The sequence below is a fragment of the Bufo bufo genome, chromosome 4 (assembly GCF_905171765.1).
Source record: "Bufo bufo chromosome 4, aBufBuf1.1, whole genome shotgun sequence".
NCBI lineage: Eukaryota > Metazoa > Chordata > Amphibia > Anura > Bufonidae > Bufo > Bufo bufo.
Genome location: NC_053392.1, coordinates 398,205,002 through 398,218,692, shown reverse-complemented (window position 1 = coordinate 398,218,692; position 13,691 = coordinate 398,205,002). Strand labels below are relative to the sequence as shown.

The following is a 13,691-nucleotide window of genomic DNA, read 5'->3' as shown; positions in this document are numbered from 1 at the left end:
GCGTCTGCTCGCCTTTCAGGACGTCTGGCGAGCAAGCGTAGAAGACGCTTGGGTTCTGGAGGTAGTCTCCTCCGGATACAGGATCGAGTTTTCCGATCTTCCGCCGGGACGGTTCTTCCTGACGTCGCCCCCCAGGTCCCCCTCCAGGGCAGAAGGTTTTTTTCAGGCCATTCGTTCCCTTCGCTCTCTAGGGGTCATCGTTCCGGTTCCAGAATCAGAACGTTTTCGGGGGTTCTATTCGAATCTGTTCACGGTTCCCAAGAAGGACGGTTCGCTCCGTCCTATCCTGGACCTGAAGGCGCTGAATCACTTTGTCCGGGTCCGCCACTTTCGTATGGAATCCCTCCGGTCGGTGATCGCATCCTTGGAGTCGGGCGAGTTCCTGTCGTCCATCGACATTCAGGACGCCTATCTCCACGTACCCATTGCCCTCTCCCACCAAAGGTTCCTTCGCTTCGCGGTAGGTTCTCTTCATTTCCAATTCGTAGCCCTGCCCTTCGGCCTGGCCTCTGCTCCGAGGGTCTTCACCAAGGTGTTGGCGCCTCTCATGGCCCTTCTACGTACCAGGGGGGTCGCTTTGGTACCTTACCTGGACGACCTTCTGATTCGGGCCCCGTCGTTGGAGGACAACCTGTCCAGCCTGCACATCACCCTCTCAGCTCTTGCTCAGTTCGGGTGGCTCGTCAACCACTCCAAGTCCTCCCTCGTCCCATGCCAGAGGATGCCCTTCCTGGGCATGATTTTCGACACTCGCCTCGGGCGGGTGTTTCTCCCCCCAGAAAAGATTGCCTCCCTTCAGGCGGGGGTGACGCTTCTCCGCGGCCCGTCCACCCTGACTATCAGGACGTGTATGCGCGTCCTGGGGAGGATGGTGGCTTCCTTCGAAGCCATTCCCTATTCCCAATTCCACTCCCGGGACCTTCAGTTGTTTGTTCTATCCAGGTGGGACAAGTCCCAGGCAGGTCTCGATCGCCTGGTTCGTCTCCCTCTCCAGCTTCGCCAGGACCTTTCCTGGTGGCTTCTTCCTCGGACGGTGTCCCTGGGCCGTTCCTTTCTTCCCCCCAGTTGGCGGGTGGTCACGACGGACGCCAGCCTCTCGGGTTGGGGAGCTGTCCTCGACTCTCTCACAGTCCAGGGTCTTTGGTCTGCTCAGGAGTCCTCCCTGCAGATAAATGTACTCGAGCTCAGGGCAATTTTCCTGGCACTGTCTCACTGGACCCCACGTCTTCGCGGTCTCCCGGTCCGGGTTCAAACAGACAATTCCACCGCCGTGGCTTATCTGAACCACCAAGGGGGCACCAGGAGCGTGATGGCCTTGCAGGAAGCCTCCCATATCCTGCGCTGGGCGGAAAACCACGTTCCCGTCCTCTCCGCGGTGCACATTCCCGGGGTCGACAATTGGGCGGCAGACTTCCTCAGCCGTCAGCTAGTCGACCCGGGCGAATGGTCTCTTCACCCAGAGGTGTTCCTCCAACTTTGTCACCGATGGGGAACTCCGGACGTGGATCTTTTCGCGTCACGTCTCAACCACAGGATTCCGCGCTATGTCGCGCGGTCCAGAGACCCTCAGGCTTTCGCGGTAGACGCCCTAGTTCTGCCTTGGTCTCAGTTCAACCTCCTGTACCTGTTTCCCCCCCATTCCCCTCCTGCCCCGAGTGCTCAAGCGTCTCAAGGCAGCCCGGGTTTCGGCAATCCTGGTGGCTCCGGATTGGCCCCGCAGGGCGTGGTACGCAGATCTAGTGTTTCTGCTCGCCGACGCTCCGTGGCGACTTCCTCTGCGCCACGATCTCCTTTCTCAGGGTCCTCTGTACCACCCGAATTTACTTCAGCTTCGTTTGAGGGCGTGGCCGTTGAGACCGCGGTCTTGAAGTCCCGTGGCCTCTCGGATTCTGTCATTCAGACGATGCTTCACGCTCGCAAACCCCAGTCAGCCCGTATTTACTACCGGACCTGGAGAGCGTATTTTGCCTGGTGCGAGTCTGGGCGCTTCCGCCCTCTTCATTTCTCCGTCCCTAACGTTCTGGCCTTCCTTCAGGCCGGTTTTGAGAAGGGTCTTCGCCTGGCTTCTCTCAGAGGACAGATTTCGGCCCTCTCAGTCCTTTTCCAACGTCCTGTGGCCTCGCGGGCTCAGGTTAGGACTTTCCTACAGGGTGTCGCTCGCCGAGCCCCCCCCTTTCGCTTTCCAGTGGAGCCGTGGGACCTGAATCTCGTCCTTGGCGCCCTTCAGTCTTCTCCCTTCGAGCCTTTGGCAGAGATATCTCTGTCGTTTGTCTCGTTCAAGGTGGCCTTCTTAGTGGCAGTCACCTCCATCCGCCGGGTTTCCGAACTGGCGGCGCTTTCTTGCCGTTCGCCTTTCCTGGTTTTCCATCAGGACAAGGTGGTGTTGCGTCCCGTTCCCTCTTTTCTTCCAAAGGTGGTCTCCTCGTTTCATATCAATGAAGAGATCGTCCTTCCCTCTTTCTGCCCTAATCCTTCTCACTCTAGGGAGAAATCCCTCCATTGCCTTGACGTTGTTCGGGCCCTTCGCCTGTACCTTCGCCTCACGGAACCTTTCCGTCGTTCGGATTCCCTTTTCGTGGTCCCGGCGGGTCCTCGTAGGGGTTTGCCTGCCTCCAAGGCCACCATCTCTCGCTGGGTTCGGTCGGCTGTCAAGGAGGCCTATATCGCAAAGGGCCGTGCTCCCCCTTCCAGGTTGACCGCTCATTCGACTAGGGCAGTTGGGGCTTCCTGGGCGGTGCGTCATCAGGCATCTGCTTCCCAGGTCTGCCGGGCCGCCACCTGGGCGTCAGTTCACACTTTCTCTAAGTTTTATCACATTCATTCCCTGGCTTCCGCTGACGCTAGCCTGGGGCGCAAGGTTCTGCAAGCAGCTGTGCTTTAGATTGGCGACATGGCGTTCTTCTTCCCTCCCTCAGGGACTGCTTTGGGACGTCCCATGGTGCTGTGTCCCCCAATGCCATGCACGAGAAAAATGGATTTTTTGTACTCACCGTAAAATCCTTTTCTCGTAGTAGGCATTGGGGGACACAGATCCCTCCCATTTTCTTACTGAGTTTCTTCTTGTTGTGGTCCCGGCGATTTGTGGTCGTTGGGTTTCCCCAGTTGAAGACTTGTTGGCGTTCAGTTTTCTGTTTGTTCAGGTGTATGGCGTTCCTACTGCTTTTGTACCGACTGGTGTATCTCGGCTCTTGCAGAGGGGTATAGCCCACCTTGGCGGAGCCAACACTTTTTTGTTTCTAGTGTCAGCCTCCTAGTGGCAGCTGGGCATATACCCATGGTGCTGTGTCCCCCAATGCCTACTACGAGAAAAGGATTTTACGGTGAGTACAAAAAATCCATTTTTTCCAGGTTCTGAATATTAAAGGGGAACTAAAGCCAGAATATAAACCTAAAAAAAGAACAACCCTCAAAACTTAACATAACCTGCTTCTGTGTTATTTAATATCTGCTCTTGTTTCGTTGGATAACACAATTACAGACCATGAAAAATAAACTAGAAAAGCAGTGCAGCCATGTCTACTACCCCTCCTTATGCCCCCCTCATGCTAGTGCAGATGAGCCAGGAAGTATAGGAGGAGGGGGCTGGGTTTGGCGTGGTGTGGCTATTTTGTTGTAAGGAATTTCCTAGTTACTAATAGTACAAATAGATGTGGTTACCACAATTCAGAGCTGTAATTGACTGCAGAAAACTAAATTTACCAAAATAAACCCCACTCCCTATTCCTAAATAGTGCCATAGCCAGGCATATTTCCCTTTAACGTCCCTGAAAAAGCTGGCTTACCACCACGTGGAGCTGTAATAGTCTACCAAGAAAAATCCTCCTCTACACTCAATACAAACATAACCAAGACTGTGGTTTGTAATGACAGTCAGTGAGAGAAAATTCTATCAAATCAGATCTTCCTCTGTTGTCATAGTCGTTATCACTCAAGCATGTAAGGGTGTTCACATCACGTTTTTGTCTTATGATGTTTTTTCACATGACATATACATTAAATGGCTGTTTCAGATAGATGTTATATTTTGACATCCGCTGAGGATTCTAGAAAAATGGACCGTTGTCAGGACTACAACTCCCAGCATGTCCAGATTATCATTATGGGGTATCTGTGAGCATTACATGGAGAGAAATATGAGAACAGAACTGTCCCAGAATTTCTAGGATGTTTTTATAGGCTATCAGACGACATTACAGGGAGTGAGAATAAGGAAAGCACTACGACTCCTAGTATTTGACAACTTAGAGGGAAACGCTGACCTCTCAGAGACACACAGCAGAGGAGCACTACCCACGTTGTGACGTCCTACAGGTCCTTCACTGCTTCTCTGCACTGCTGAGCTTTTTCTCATTGGCTAAATGGGGTGAAATGAAATTGGCTGGAGTGGTATAAGTAAGTTGAAAAGGCAGAAGTTTTTAAAGGAGTGGGAGAGAGACTGGCTGTGGGGTCCAAGGTCAGGGACCCCTAGGCAGGCAGGTCGATCTGTGGCTGGTTAAGCCTTGGCCCCCCCCCCCCCCCCCTCATGAACTTCATGTTCAGTGTGTGTGTCACGTCGGGGACGTTCATCTAGCCGTTCTGTAGTCGGGAAGAGGACTAGGAGAAAGATAAAGGGGGAGATTTATCAAACTGGTGTAAAGTAGAACTGGCTTAGTTGCCCATAGCAACCAATCTGATTCCACCTTTCAGTTTTCACAGCCAATTCTACTTTACACCAGTTTGATAACTCCCCTCCCCCCCCCAAAAAAAAAACTACTTTGTCTGTAAAATCTGTCCTAAACTGCTTATGGCAATAACTTGAGGAGCATCTTGTAAACAGAGCTGTGTTTGCACTATGGATTACATTTATTTTCTTTTAAAATGTACTGAATGAGGCCATCTACCTGCATGCTATCTTGTGTCACAAGAGGACACAGTTTTAAATTAGAGGGGCAAAGGTTTAAAAGCAATATAAGGAAGTATTACTTTACTGAGAGAGTAGTGGATGCATGGAATAGCCTTCCTGTAGTAGTGGTATCTGCAAATACAGTGAAGGGGTTTAAGCATGCATGGGATAGGCATAAGGCTATCCTTCATATAAGGCTACTTTCACACTTGGGTTAGGAGCGGATCCGTCTGGTGTCTGCACAGACGGATCCGCTCCTATAATACAAACGCTTGCATCCGTTCAGAACGGATCCGTTTGCATAACCATGAACAAAAAAAAAATTTATTTTATTTTTTTTGTTCATGATAATGCAAACGGATCCGTTTTGACTTTACATTGAAAGTCAATGGGGGACTGATCCGTTTGAAAATTGAGCCATACTGTGTCATCTTCAAACGGATCCGTCCCCATTGACTTACATTGTAAGTCTGGACGGATCCGTTTGCCTCCGCACGGCCAGGCGGACACCCGAACGCTGCAAGCTGCGTTCAGGTGTCCGCCTGCTGAGCGGAGCGGAGGACAAACGGAGCCAGACTGATGCATTCTGAGCGGATCCACCTCCACTCAGAATGCATTAGGGCTGGACGGATCCGTTCGGGGCCGCTTGTGAGAGCCTTCAAACGGAGCTCACAAGCGGAGCCCCGAACGCTAGTGTGAAAGTAGCCTAAGATAGGGCCAGGGACTATTAATAGGATTCAGATATATTGGGCAGACTAGATGGGCCAAATGGTTCTTATCTGCCGACACATTCTATGTTTCTCAGTAACAGCGATGCCGGATGTTGTAGTTCAAGGAACATTAAATGTTTTACGGCCTCTTCAGTGTCCCAAGCACAGTGCTCTGTACAGTATAGCGGCTGTGCTTGGTATTGCAGCACACTTCTAATTCACATGAATGAGACAACGGATGTGACATTGCAGGCCAAGGAGGAGACTGCAGGGTTTGTATGAGCGCTACGACCTCTCAAACAGCTGATCGGCGGTTGCCAGGAGTCAGAAATTTACCTATCCTGACCTGAGACCCCAGGAAAATCCCTTTTAAATAAATAACCCTTTGAATTCAGTAGATAATGTTAGCAAAACCTTTGACTCTGGCTTGTATCCTTTACCAGATACTAATATTAGATAGCCCAGATCGTATGTTGACCCTTTAATGAAGCTTTCTTTGGTAGTCATGCTGCATCATCATAGAATATTGTGGAATATCACTGGAATATTGTGGAAACTACTAAAACCGGTTTTTATAATGACGTTCGTTATGTTATCTTGGTAGATGTACCTAATCATTCTATGATATTCTCATATTGTTTCTTTTCCATAGGTGGGTTTGTCGCCAGATGCCCAAGATCAAATGAGGAAAATGCTGTGTCAGAAGGAGTCTAACTACATCCGACTGAAAAGGGCCAAAATGGATAAATCCATGTTTGTAAAAATCAAAACTTTGGGAATTGGTGCCTTTGGAGAAGTCTGCTTAGCCAGAAAGACAGATACCAATGCTTTGTATGCAATGAAAACTTTACGTAAGAAGGATGTGTTATTACGCAACCAAGTAGCCCATGTCAAGGCTGAGCGAGACATCTTGGCAGAGGCAGATAATGAGTGGGTAGTACGACTCTACTATTCCTTCCAGGACAGAGACAACCTGTACTTTGTCATGGATTACATTCCAGGTGGGGATATGATGAGCCTCCTTATCCGCAAAGAGGTTTTCCCTGAAGATTTGGCTCAGTTTTACATAGCAGAGCTCACCTGCGCAGTAGAAAGTGTTCATAAAATGGGCTTCATTCACCGTGACATCAAACCTGACAATATCCTTATTGACCGCGATGGGCACATTAAACTCACCGATTTTGGCCTGTGTACGGGATTTCGATGGACGCATGACTCAAAGTACTATCAGAGTGGTAAGGATTAAGCATGGCCTGTTTAAAAGATATACATTGATTTGGACATATGCACATATTTTATAGTGGTACAGGGATCCTCTCCAAAGAGTGTCTTACTGTTGGGGTCCATGCACATTTGGTTATTACATAAACACCATAAATTTCAATGGACACAATGTAATGCTTCATGTCCCCCACAGGAAAGATGATTTAACAGGCGGTGGTAATGGCTGATATGAGAAGGTGACCGCGAAAGGGACAACCACTTAAAAATATTCAGTAAAAATCGAAAAGGTGCAAAATTCATGGATATATGGCATAGAACGTGTACAGAGGGTGCACTATAGTGTAAAGATGTAATACGTTATCCTTTCATACCTATGAATGAATTAGACCAGGTTTTGGAAATTTATGGCATATCTTGTGGCAACGTCTTTAAGTGATTTTTATATGTTGACAGTCCTGATTATTGGTGTTTGTTTGTATAATCTCTAATTCTACTTTTTATTCTTTGTTCTGTATAGGTGAACACCTGCGACAAGACAGCATGGATTTTAGCAGTGAATGGGGTGACCCAGCAAATTGTAGATGCAGTGATAGGCCTAAGCCTCTTGAGTGGCGAGCAGCAAAACAACATCAGCGCTGCTTAGCGCACTCTCTGGTGGGCACCCCTAACTACATTGCACCAGAGGTCCTGTTGCGCACAGGTAAAGAGAGGGTCTTAAAGCCTAAAATGTAATCCCTTTTCAAATGCACATTCATCCTTGTTAACACTTTGTCTGCCACCTTCTGGTACAGATAGTTGCAGTGCAGTTCCTTCCCTATAAAATGTGGAGTTCTCACTTTTGAAAGTGAATTGATGCAGTGAAGTTTCACAGCATTACAGTCTTTTCTGTAGCCTTAAAGGCTATAGGCACCTTTTGACCACTTTTTTATTTTATTTATTTTTTTATAACTGTGTTCTAGTCATTTTGAGCGAACATTTTTTTCATTAGTCTTTAGTAAAACTTTTTAGTAAAACTTTCTTTCTGTTTCAGTGCATTTGCAGACCAGCAGAATCTCTGCTTCACACTAAATCGGAGAACTGCTCTGTCGGCTGCATCTCAGGTTTACTTATCATCTGACCTCTTGCGCGGTCTCCCATCTATGTGCTGCCATCTGCCTCATAGCAAGAACTGCACATGCGCCAGCTTAAAAAAATGAACTGGTACATGTGCAGTTCTTTCCATGAGGCTGATGCCAGTGAGTGCTCAGGCGGGGAAGCTAGGAGGGAACTTGAGTACGAGGGTAGGTGCTGGGCTCACGCATAATGGGCGCGTCTCGGCTCCACTGACTGGTAGGACCACCCCTTGGGCTCTTTTCACAGTTCATTTGCAAAACTACAGCAGTCATAATTTATACATTGGTATATTTCTGACATGCTGTAGGAGACCACCAATAACATGTAATTGGCTCCATAGGGATAATCCTGGTGACAGAATGCCTTTTAATTTAAGTCTATATTTAAAAAAATAATAATAAAAAAAGCGTAAAATCTTCCAGTCTTCGCACTAGGCTTAGGGCTCTTTCACACTTGCGTTCTTTTCTTCCGGCATAGAGTTCCGTCGTCGGGGCTCTATGCCGGAAGAATCCTGATCAGTTTTATCCTAATGCATTCTGAATGGAGAGAAATCCGTTCAGGATGTCTTCAGTTCCGGACCGGAACGTTTTTTGGCCGGAGAAAATACCGCAGCATGCTGCGCTTTTTGCTCTGGCCAAAAATCCTGAACACTTGCCGCAAGGCCGGATCCGGAATTAATGCCCATTGAAAGGCATTAATCCGGATCCGGCCTTAAGCTAAACGTCGTTTCGGCGCATTGCCGGATCCGACGTTTAGCTTTTTCTGAATGGTTACCATGGCTGCCAAGACGTTAAAGTCCTGGCAGCCATGGTAAAGTGTAGTGGGGAGCGGGGGAGCAGTATACTTACAGTCCGTGCGGCTTGCCGGGCGCTCCAGAGTGACGTCAGGGCGCCCCACGCTCATGGATGACGTGTCGCATGGATCACGTCATCCATGCGCATGGGGCGCTCTGACGTCACTCTGGAGCGCCCGGGAAGCCGCACGGACTGTAAGTATACTGCTCCCCCGCTCCCCACTACTACTATGGCAGCCAGGACTTTAATAGCGTTCTGGGTGCCATAGTAACACTGAAAGCATTCTGAAGACGGATCCGTCTTCAAATGCTTTCAGTTCACTTGCGTTTTTCCGGCAAATGGAGTACACGCCGGATCCGGACAACGCAAGTATGAAACCAGCCTTACACCTGTTCTCTATAACTCTTCAGTTCCCATTGCATTATTGCGGACAGAATTACAATGATAGATCTCTGCCCTGTATAGAGGTGATATCACAGCTTATCTACTCCCCTGAACGTTGCACAGGTCACAGAGCATGCCTAGAAAACTCACCCATAGAAGTCAGTGAGGTCCCTCCCTACCTGTCTATGGCTGCTCTCAAAGAATAAGAAGTCTTGATATGTTTTAGGGCCAGTGTGAAAACTGCTTGATTTTAGAATTTTTGTAATATAAATGGACATAGAGAATTAAAATCGGGGGTGTGTGTGTGTGTGTGTGTGTATATATATATATATATATATATATATTATATATTCTTTGATTTAAACAATAGGTCATCTCTGCTGTCAGGAGTTTAATATTATGGGCTACAGATCTATTCATTGTGAAGCAAAAAGCCTGCTGGTCTGCAAATGCACTGAAAGTCAAAGTTGTAGAGGGAAAACAGTTGATATTATTTTATTTTTTTATATAAAGACCAATTGAAAAAAATATTTTTTAACCCAAAATGAGTAGAATGTAATAATAATCCCCAAAGGTGTCCATGGTCTGTAAGATATGTATTTCTATATGAATGGAGTGTCATTTGGAGCCACTCCATGCTGCCACTCCACTCATTCTCTGTGGGTCTGGTGGAATCCCATAGAGGATGACCCCTACCGATCAGATACTTATCACCCATGCTGTGTATGGATAGTATTATGGGACAACCCCTTTTTAAGGGTTGTCACCTTTTAGATATTGATGACTTATTCTCTGGAACCCCCACCAACCAGATGAATGAGTGGTGAGATTCAGTAAGCCAGGACTGCTACACATTGGATGAAGCCTTCTGTTTTGGGTTCTGTCCACAGTTATTTTTCCGATGCTGGCAGCTGCCGCCCATTGGTGGCCATGCTGGGTGTTGGACCCCACATATCTGATATTCGTGATCTTTCAGTACTGTAGGTCATCAATATCTAAAAGATCTGGTGGAACAAAATAATTTGCTTCTTGTACATTTAACCTCTGTCTGGTACATATAGTTGGTAGAGGCACCAGAAGATCTTATAATGTCTGTCCTAAATATTTATGGTGGGAACACCCCTTTAACTTCTCGGTACAGCTGCATGTGGATGAGTGCTAGAACGTTCTGAACATTACAAAAAACATTTCTTTTATCCATTGTACACAATTATGGAGCCAAGTGGTATAATGTTGTTGTTTTTGTTTTTTGTTTTCCAAATGGTAGGATATACACAGCTTTGTGATTGGTGGAGTGTTGGAGTCATACTTTATGAAATGCTTGTTGGGAAAGCTCCTTTCCATGCAGGGTCACCACTGGAAACACAAATGAAGGTAAGACAAAAAAGATTTATCATTGTAGATCTGAGTTGTAAGATGCTTATATCTAGTTTAAAGGGGTATTTTGGTTATATCAAGTTCTTAATATGGGATAACAGATTGGAGGTCTGACCTAAGGTTGGGTAAGTGCGCTGCTGCATTCAGTTCTACTGCTGGAAATGATAGAGTTCTATGCGGTTGGACCTCCCACCAATTCAGTAGTAGTGGATAGGGGAATGACACTTTGATTTCCATGAGACTGACATATTCATATATTTATAATTCTCTTTTAATGCCTTTAAAAAGAATAATGTGTGAATCAGGGCCTAGTAACATTCTCGAAAGCTGTACTTAAAGTGAACCTGTCACCAGGATTTTGTGTATAGAGCTGAGAACATGGGTTGCTAGATGGCCGCTAGCACATCCGCAATACCCAGTCCCCATAGCTCTGTGTGCTTTTATTGTGTTAAAAAAAACAACAATTTGATACATATGCAAATTAACCTGAGATGAGTCCAGCGTGAAGGAGCCCAGCACTGCCCCGCATCCTCCGAATCTCTTCCTTGCTCCCTGACGTTAGAAAGATAGAGAGCCGAATCTCGTGATGCGCTAGCTCGCGCATCGTGAGATTACGGCTCTGGCTTTCTGACGTCGGGGAGCAAGGAGGAGATTCTGAGGATGCGGGGCGGTGCTGGGCTCCTTCACGCTGGACTCATCTCAGGTAATTTGCATATGTATTAAATCGTTGTTTTTTTTTTTTTTTTTTTCACAATAAAAGCACACAGAGCTATGGGGACTGGGTATTGCGGATGTGCTAGCGGCCATCTAGCAACCCATGTCCTCAGCTCTATACCCAAAATCCCGGTGACAGGTTCCCTTTAAGCTGTTTTTTCCCCCTGGAGCCCCCCAGCTGCGCACATTGATCTTTGAGAGGATGGAATCGATCTCTACTTAAACCAGATCAGTGATTAGATTGACTATTTGACCAGAATCTATGTGGTCTTTATTTATAAGTTCAGTAGCCATCTCTATACTGTGGTGTCATAATAAGTGCCTTACCTGGTCACAGATTGTTGCAGGTCTGGGGCGCTCCAGTTATCTTTTTCGGTTATCTGCTATTTATCTTGTACTTTCTATTACCATACTGATACTGGTGGTCCCCTGATGAACCTTGTTTATTTAATAGGGGAAACGTGATGGGACAATGTATGGTGTGTAATATAAGTGATAAGGTGTTATAAGGACAGGCTAGCTGAGGCACGTGGACAGAGTGCATCTACCATCAAGGTGTATCTCTGGGCTGAGCAGTATTGTCCAGGGTCAGGATAGGGACAGGTAATCTCGATTTTCACCTGTTTCATCCTCTTTTTCTGACAGTTGTGTGTTTTTGACTATAAATATCGAGGTTCTTTTTGAACAAATTTTTATTTTTAGCTATATTTTGATTAAAAGTTAAGTTTTAGGAAGTTTCCCTCAGTGACTGTTATTTTTGATTTAGCAACTGCCTTGTTGTATACCTTTTTATTATTCAGTGACTGGGAAAGCTGTACTTAAGACGTAGAAATGAATAACGTGAACCATATTCAGCCCAAAATAAAGTGTGCCACAACAATGGTATACTGAAGTTATGTCGGAATTACCCAATTAGGTGCCAGATCATATTTATTCCTGTAATATTGGCACATATGTGCACCAAACTGTCCCCTTTGTTACTGTCAGTTCAGGTCATTAGATCCACAGTTATGCTGGGACTTGCGGCCATAGAATGCCCAAGTAAAACTGACATTACTTGAATCTGTTTCTTTTGTTTTTAATAAATTGTGCCTGTTTTTCTGTAACTGAATAATCACGATTATTTTCATTCATTTGTTTGCATAGATGTACATTTTACATCCTTACCCAAAGACGGATATTGTTGTTAAAAATGTATTTACGCTCTTATTTATTCCTTTAAGGTAATAAAATGGCAAACAACGCTCCATATCCCTCCTCAAGCCAATCTCTCACCAGAAGCTTCAGATTTAATTGTGAAGCTCTGCCGGGGCCCTGAAGATCGCTTGGGCAAGAATGGCGTTGATGAGATTAAAGCGCACCCTTTCTTTAAGAGCATAGACTTCTCTAGTGACTTGCGTCAACAACCAGCCCTGTATATTCCAACAATTACTCATTCCACAGACACTTCCAACTTTGACCCTGTAGATCCAGACAAACTCTGGAACGATGAAGACAAAGATGGAAATAAAAATGACACCCTGAATGGGTGGTATAAAAATGGCAAACATCCTGAGCATGCATTTTATGAGTTCACTTTCCGGAGATTCTTTGACGATAATGGACACCCATACAACTATCCTAAGCCTTTTGAATATGACTGTGATGATACAGAGGGGAATGGCTACCAACAATCTGATGCAGAAGGCCGCGGTGGGAAGAGACCTCCAAACAGGCACTTGGTATATGTATAAATAAGCCACAAAGGGATTCAAGGAATCGCTCATATTATCTGTGGTTTGTTTCTAATGGTTTGAAGCGAAGCTTGTTTCCGCTACGTTGGAAACCTTAAAAAACCTTGGAGGAGTGCGCTTATTGTGTGGCCTCTAGTGCTTTAGCACTACTGGTCAAATTCTAATCTTAACCAGAGATTTATTTAAGCAGTTATTGCTGCTGCTCAATATTTTAGAGTGATGCTGGAATTCATCCCCGCTGAATTTTAAATATAAAAAGAACATTTTTTTTCTTATCACAGCACCTTGTTTTTACACTTTTCTGTGTTTTTCAGATTACCCTTTCTATGTTTTATTGGGCACACGCTATAGTTCTTCAGAATGGACTGGGAGGTTTAATTTAATTTTAAGCTGTAAAAGTACAAGTTTTGCAAGACAATGAGGGACATTTATATAAAAAAAAAAGTTCATTAAAAGTCTCATAATGGTTATATATCAATTTATGTATTTATGTAATTTCAAGTATTTATAAAACCTCATAAAAAAGAATATTCAAATTGACGCGTGAGACCTCTGGATCCCGTGGAGAGTATTGGCGAGAAAGTATGGGTTAGATACATCATTTATGTTCAGAAATCTACCAAAAGCAGCCACTTGGGATTAGAAAGTATTAAAGGTTATGATATATTTATTAACGATGGCTTGGTTCTGCCTTTGTCACAAAATTTTGGTTGTACCATGGACTGTTTATTCTGAAATGCTTTCTTGACTTCATCTTGAT

At 45.7% G+C, this 13,691-nt stretch overlaps 1 protein-coding gene across 3 annotated transcripts in view; it reads left to right on the top strand.

Annotated features, from left to right (window-relative positions):
• LATS1 (large tumor suppressor kinase 1) overlaps window positions 1–13,691 on the top strand; it is a 27,432-nt gene extending 13,741 nt beyond the window's left edge. For 2 of the 3 annotated variants that reach the window (XM_040429275.1, XM_040429276.1), the window contains exons 5-8: window positions 6,245–6,827; window positions 7,334–7,516; window positions 10,375–10,481; window positions 12,422–13,691. In XM_040429275.1, coding sequence (XP_040285209.1) covers window positions 6,245–6,827; window positions 7,334–7,516; window positions 10,375–10,481; window positions 12,422–12,931 — 1,383 coding nt within the window. In that variant the 3' untranslated portion in view covers window positions 12,932–13,691. Of the gene's footprint in view, window positions 1–6,244; window positions 6,828–7,009; window positions 7,104–7,333; window positions 7,517–10,374; window positions 10,482–12,421 lie in introns of those variants that run through there. The other variant, XM_040429277.1, reaches the window with a different exon arrangement.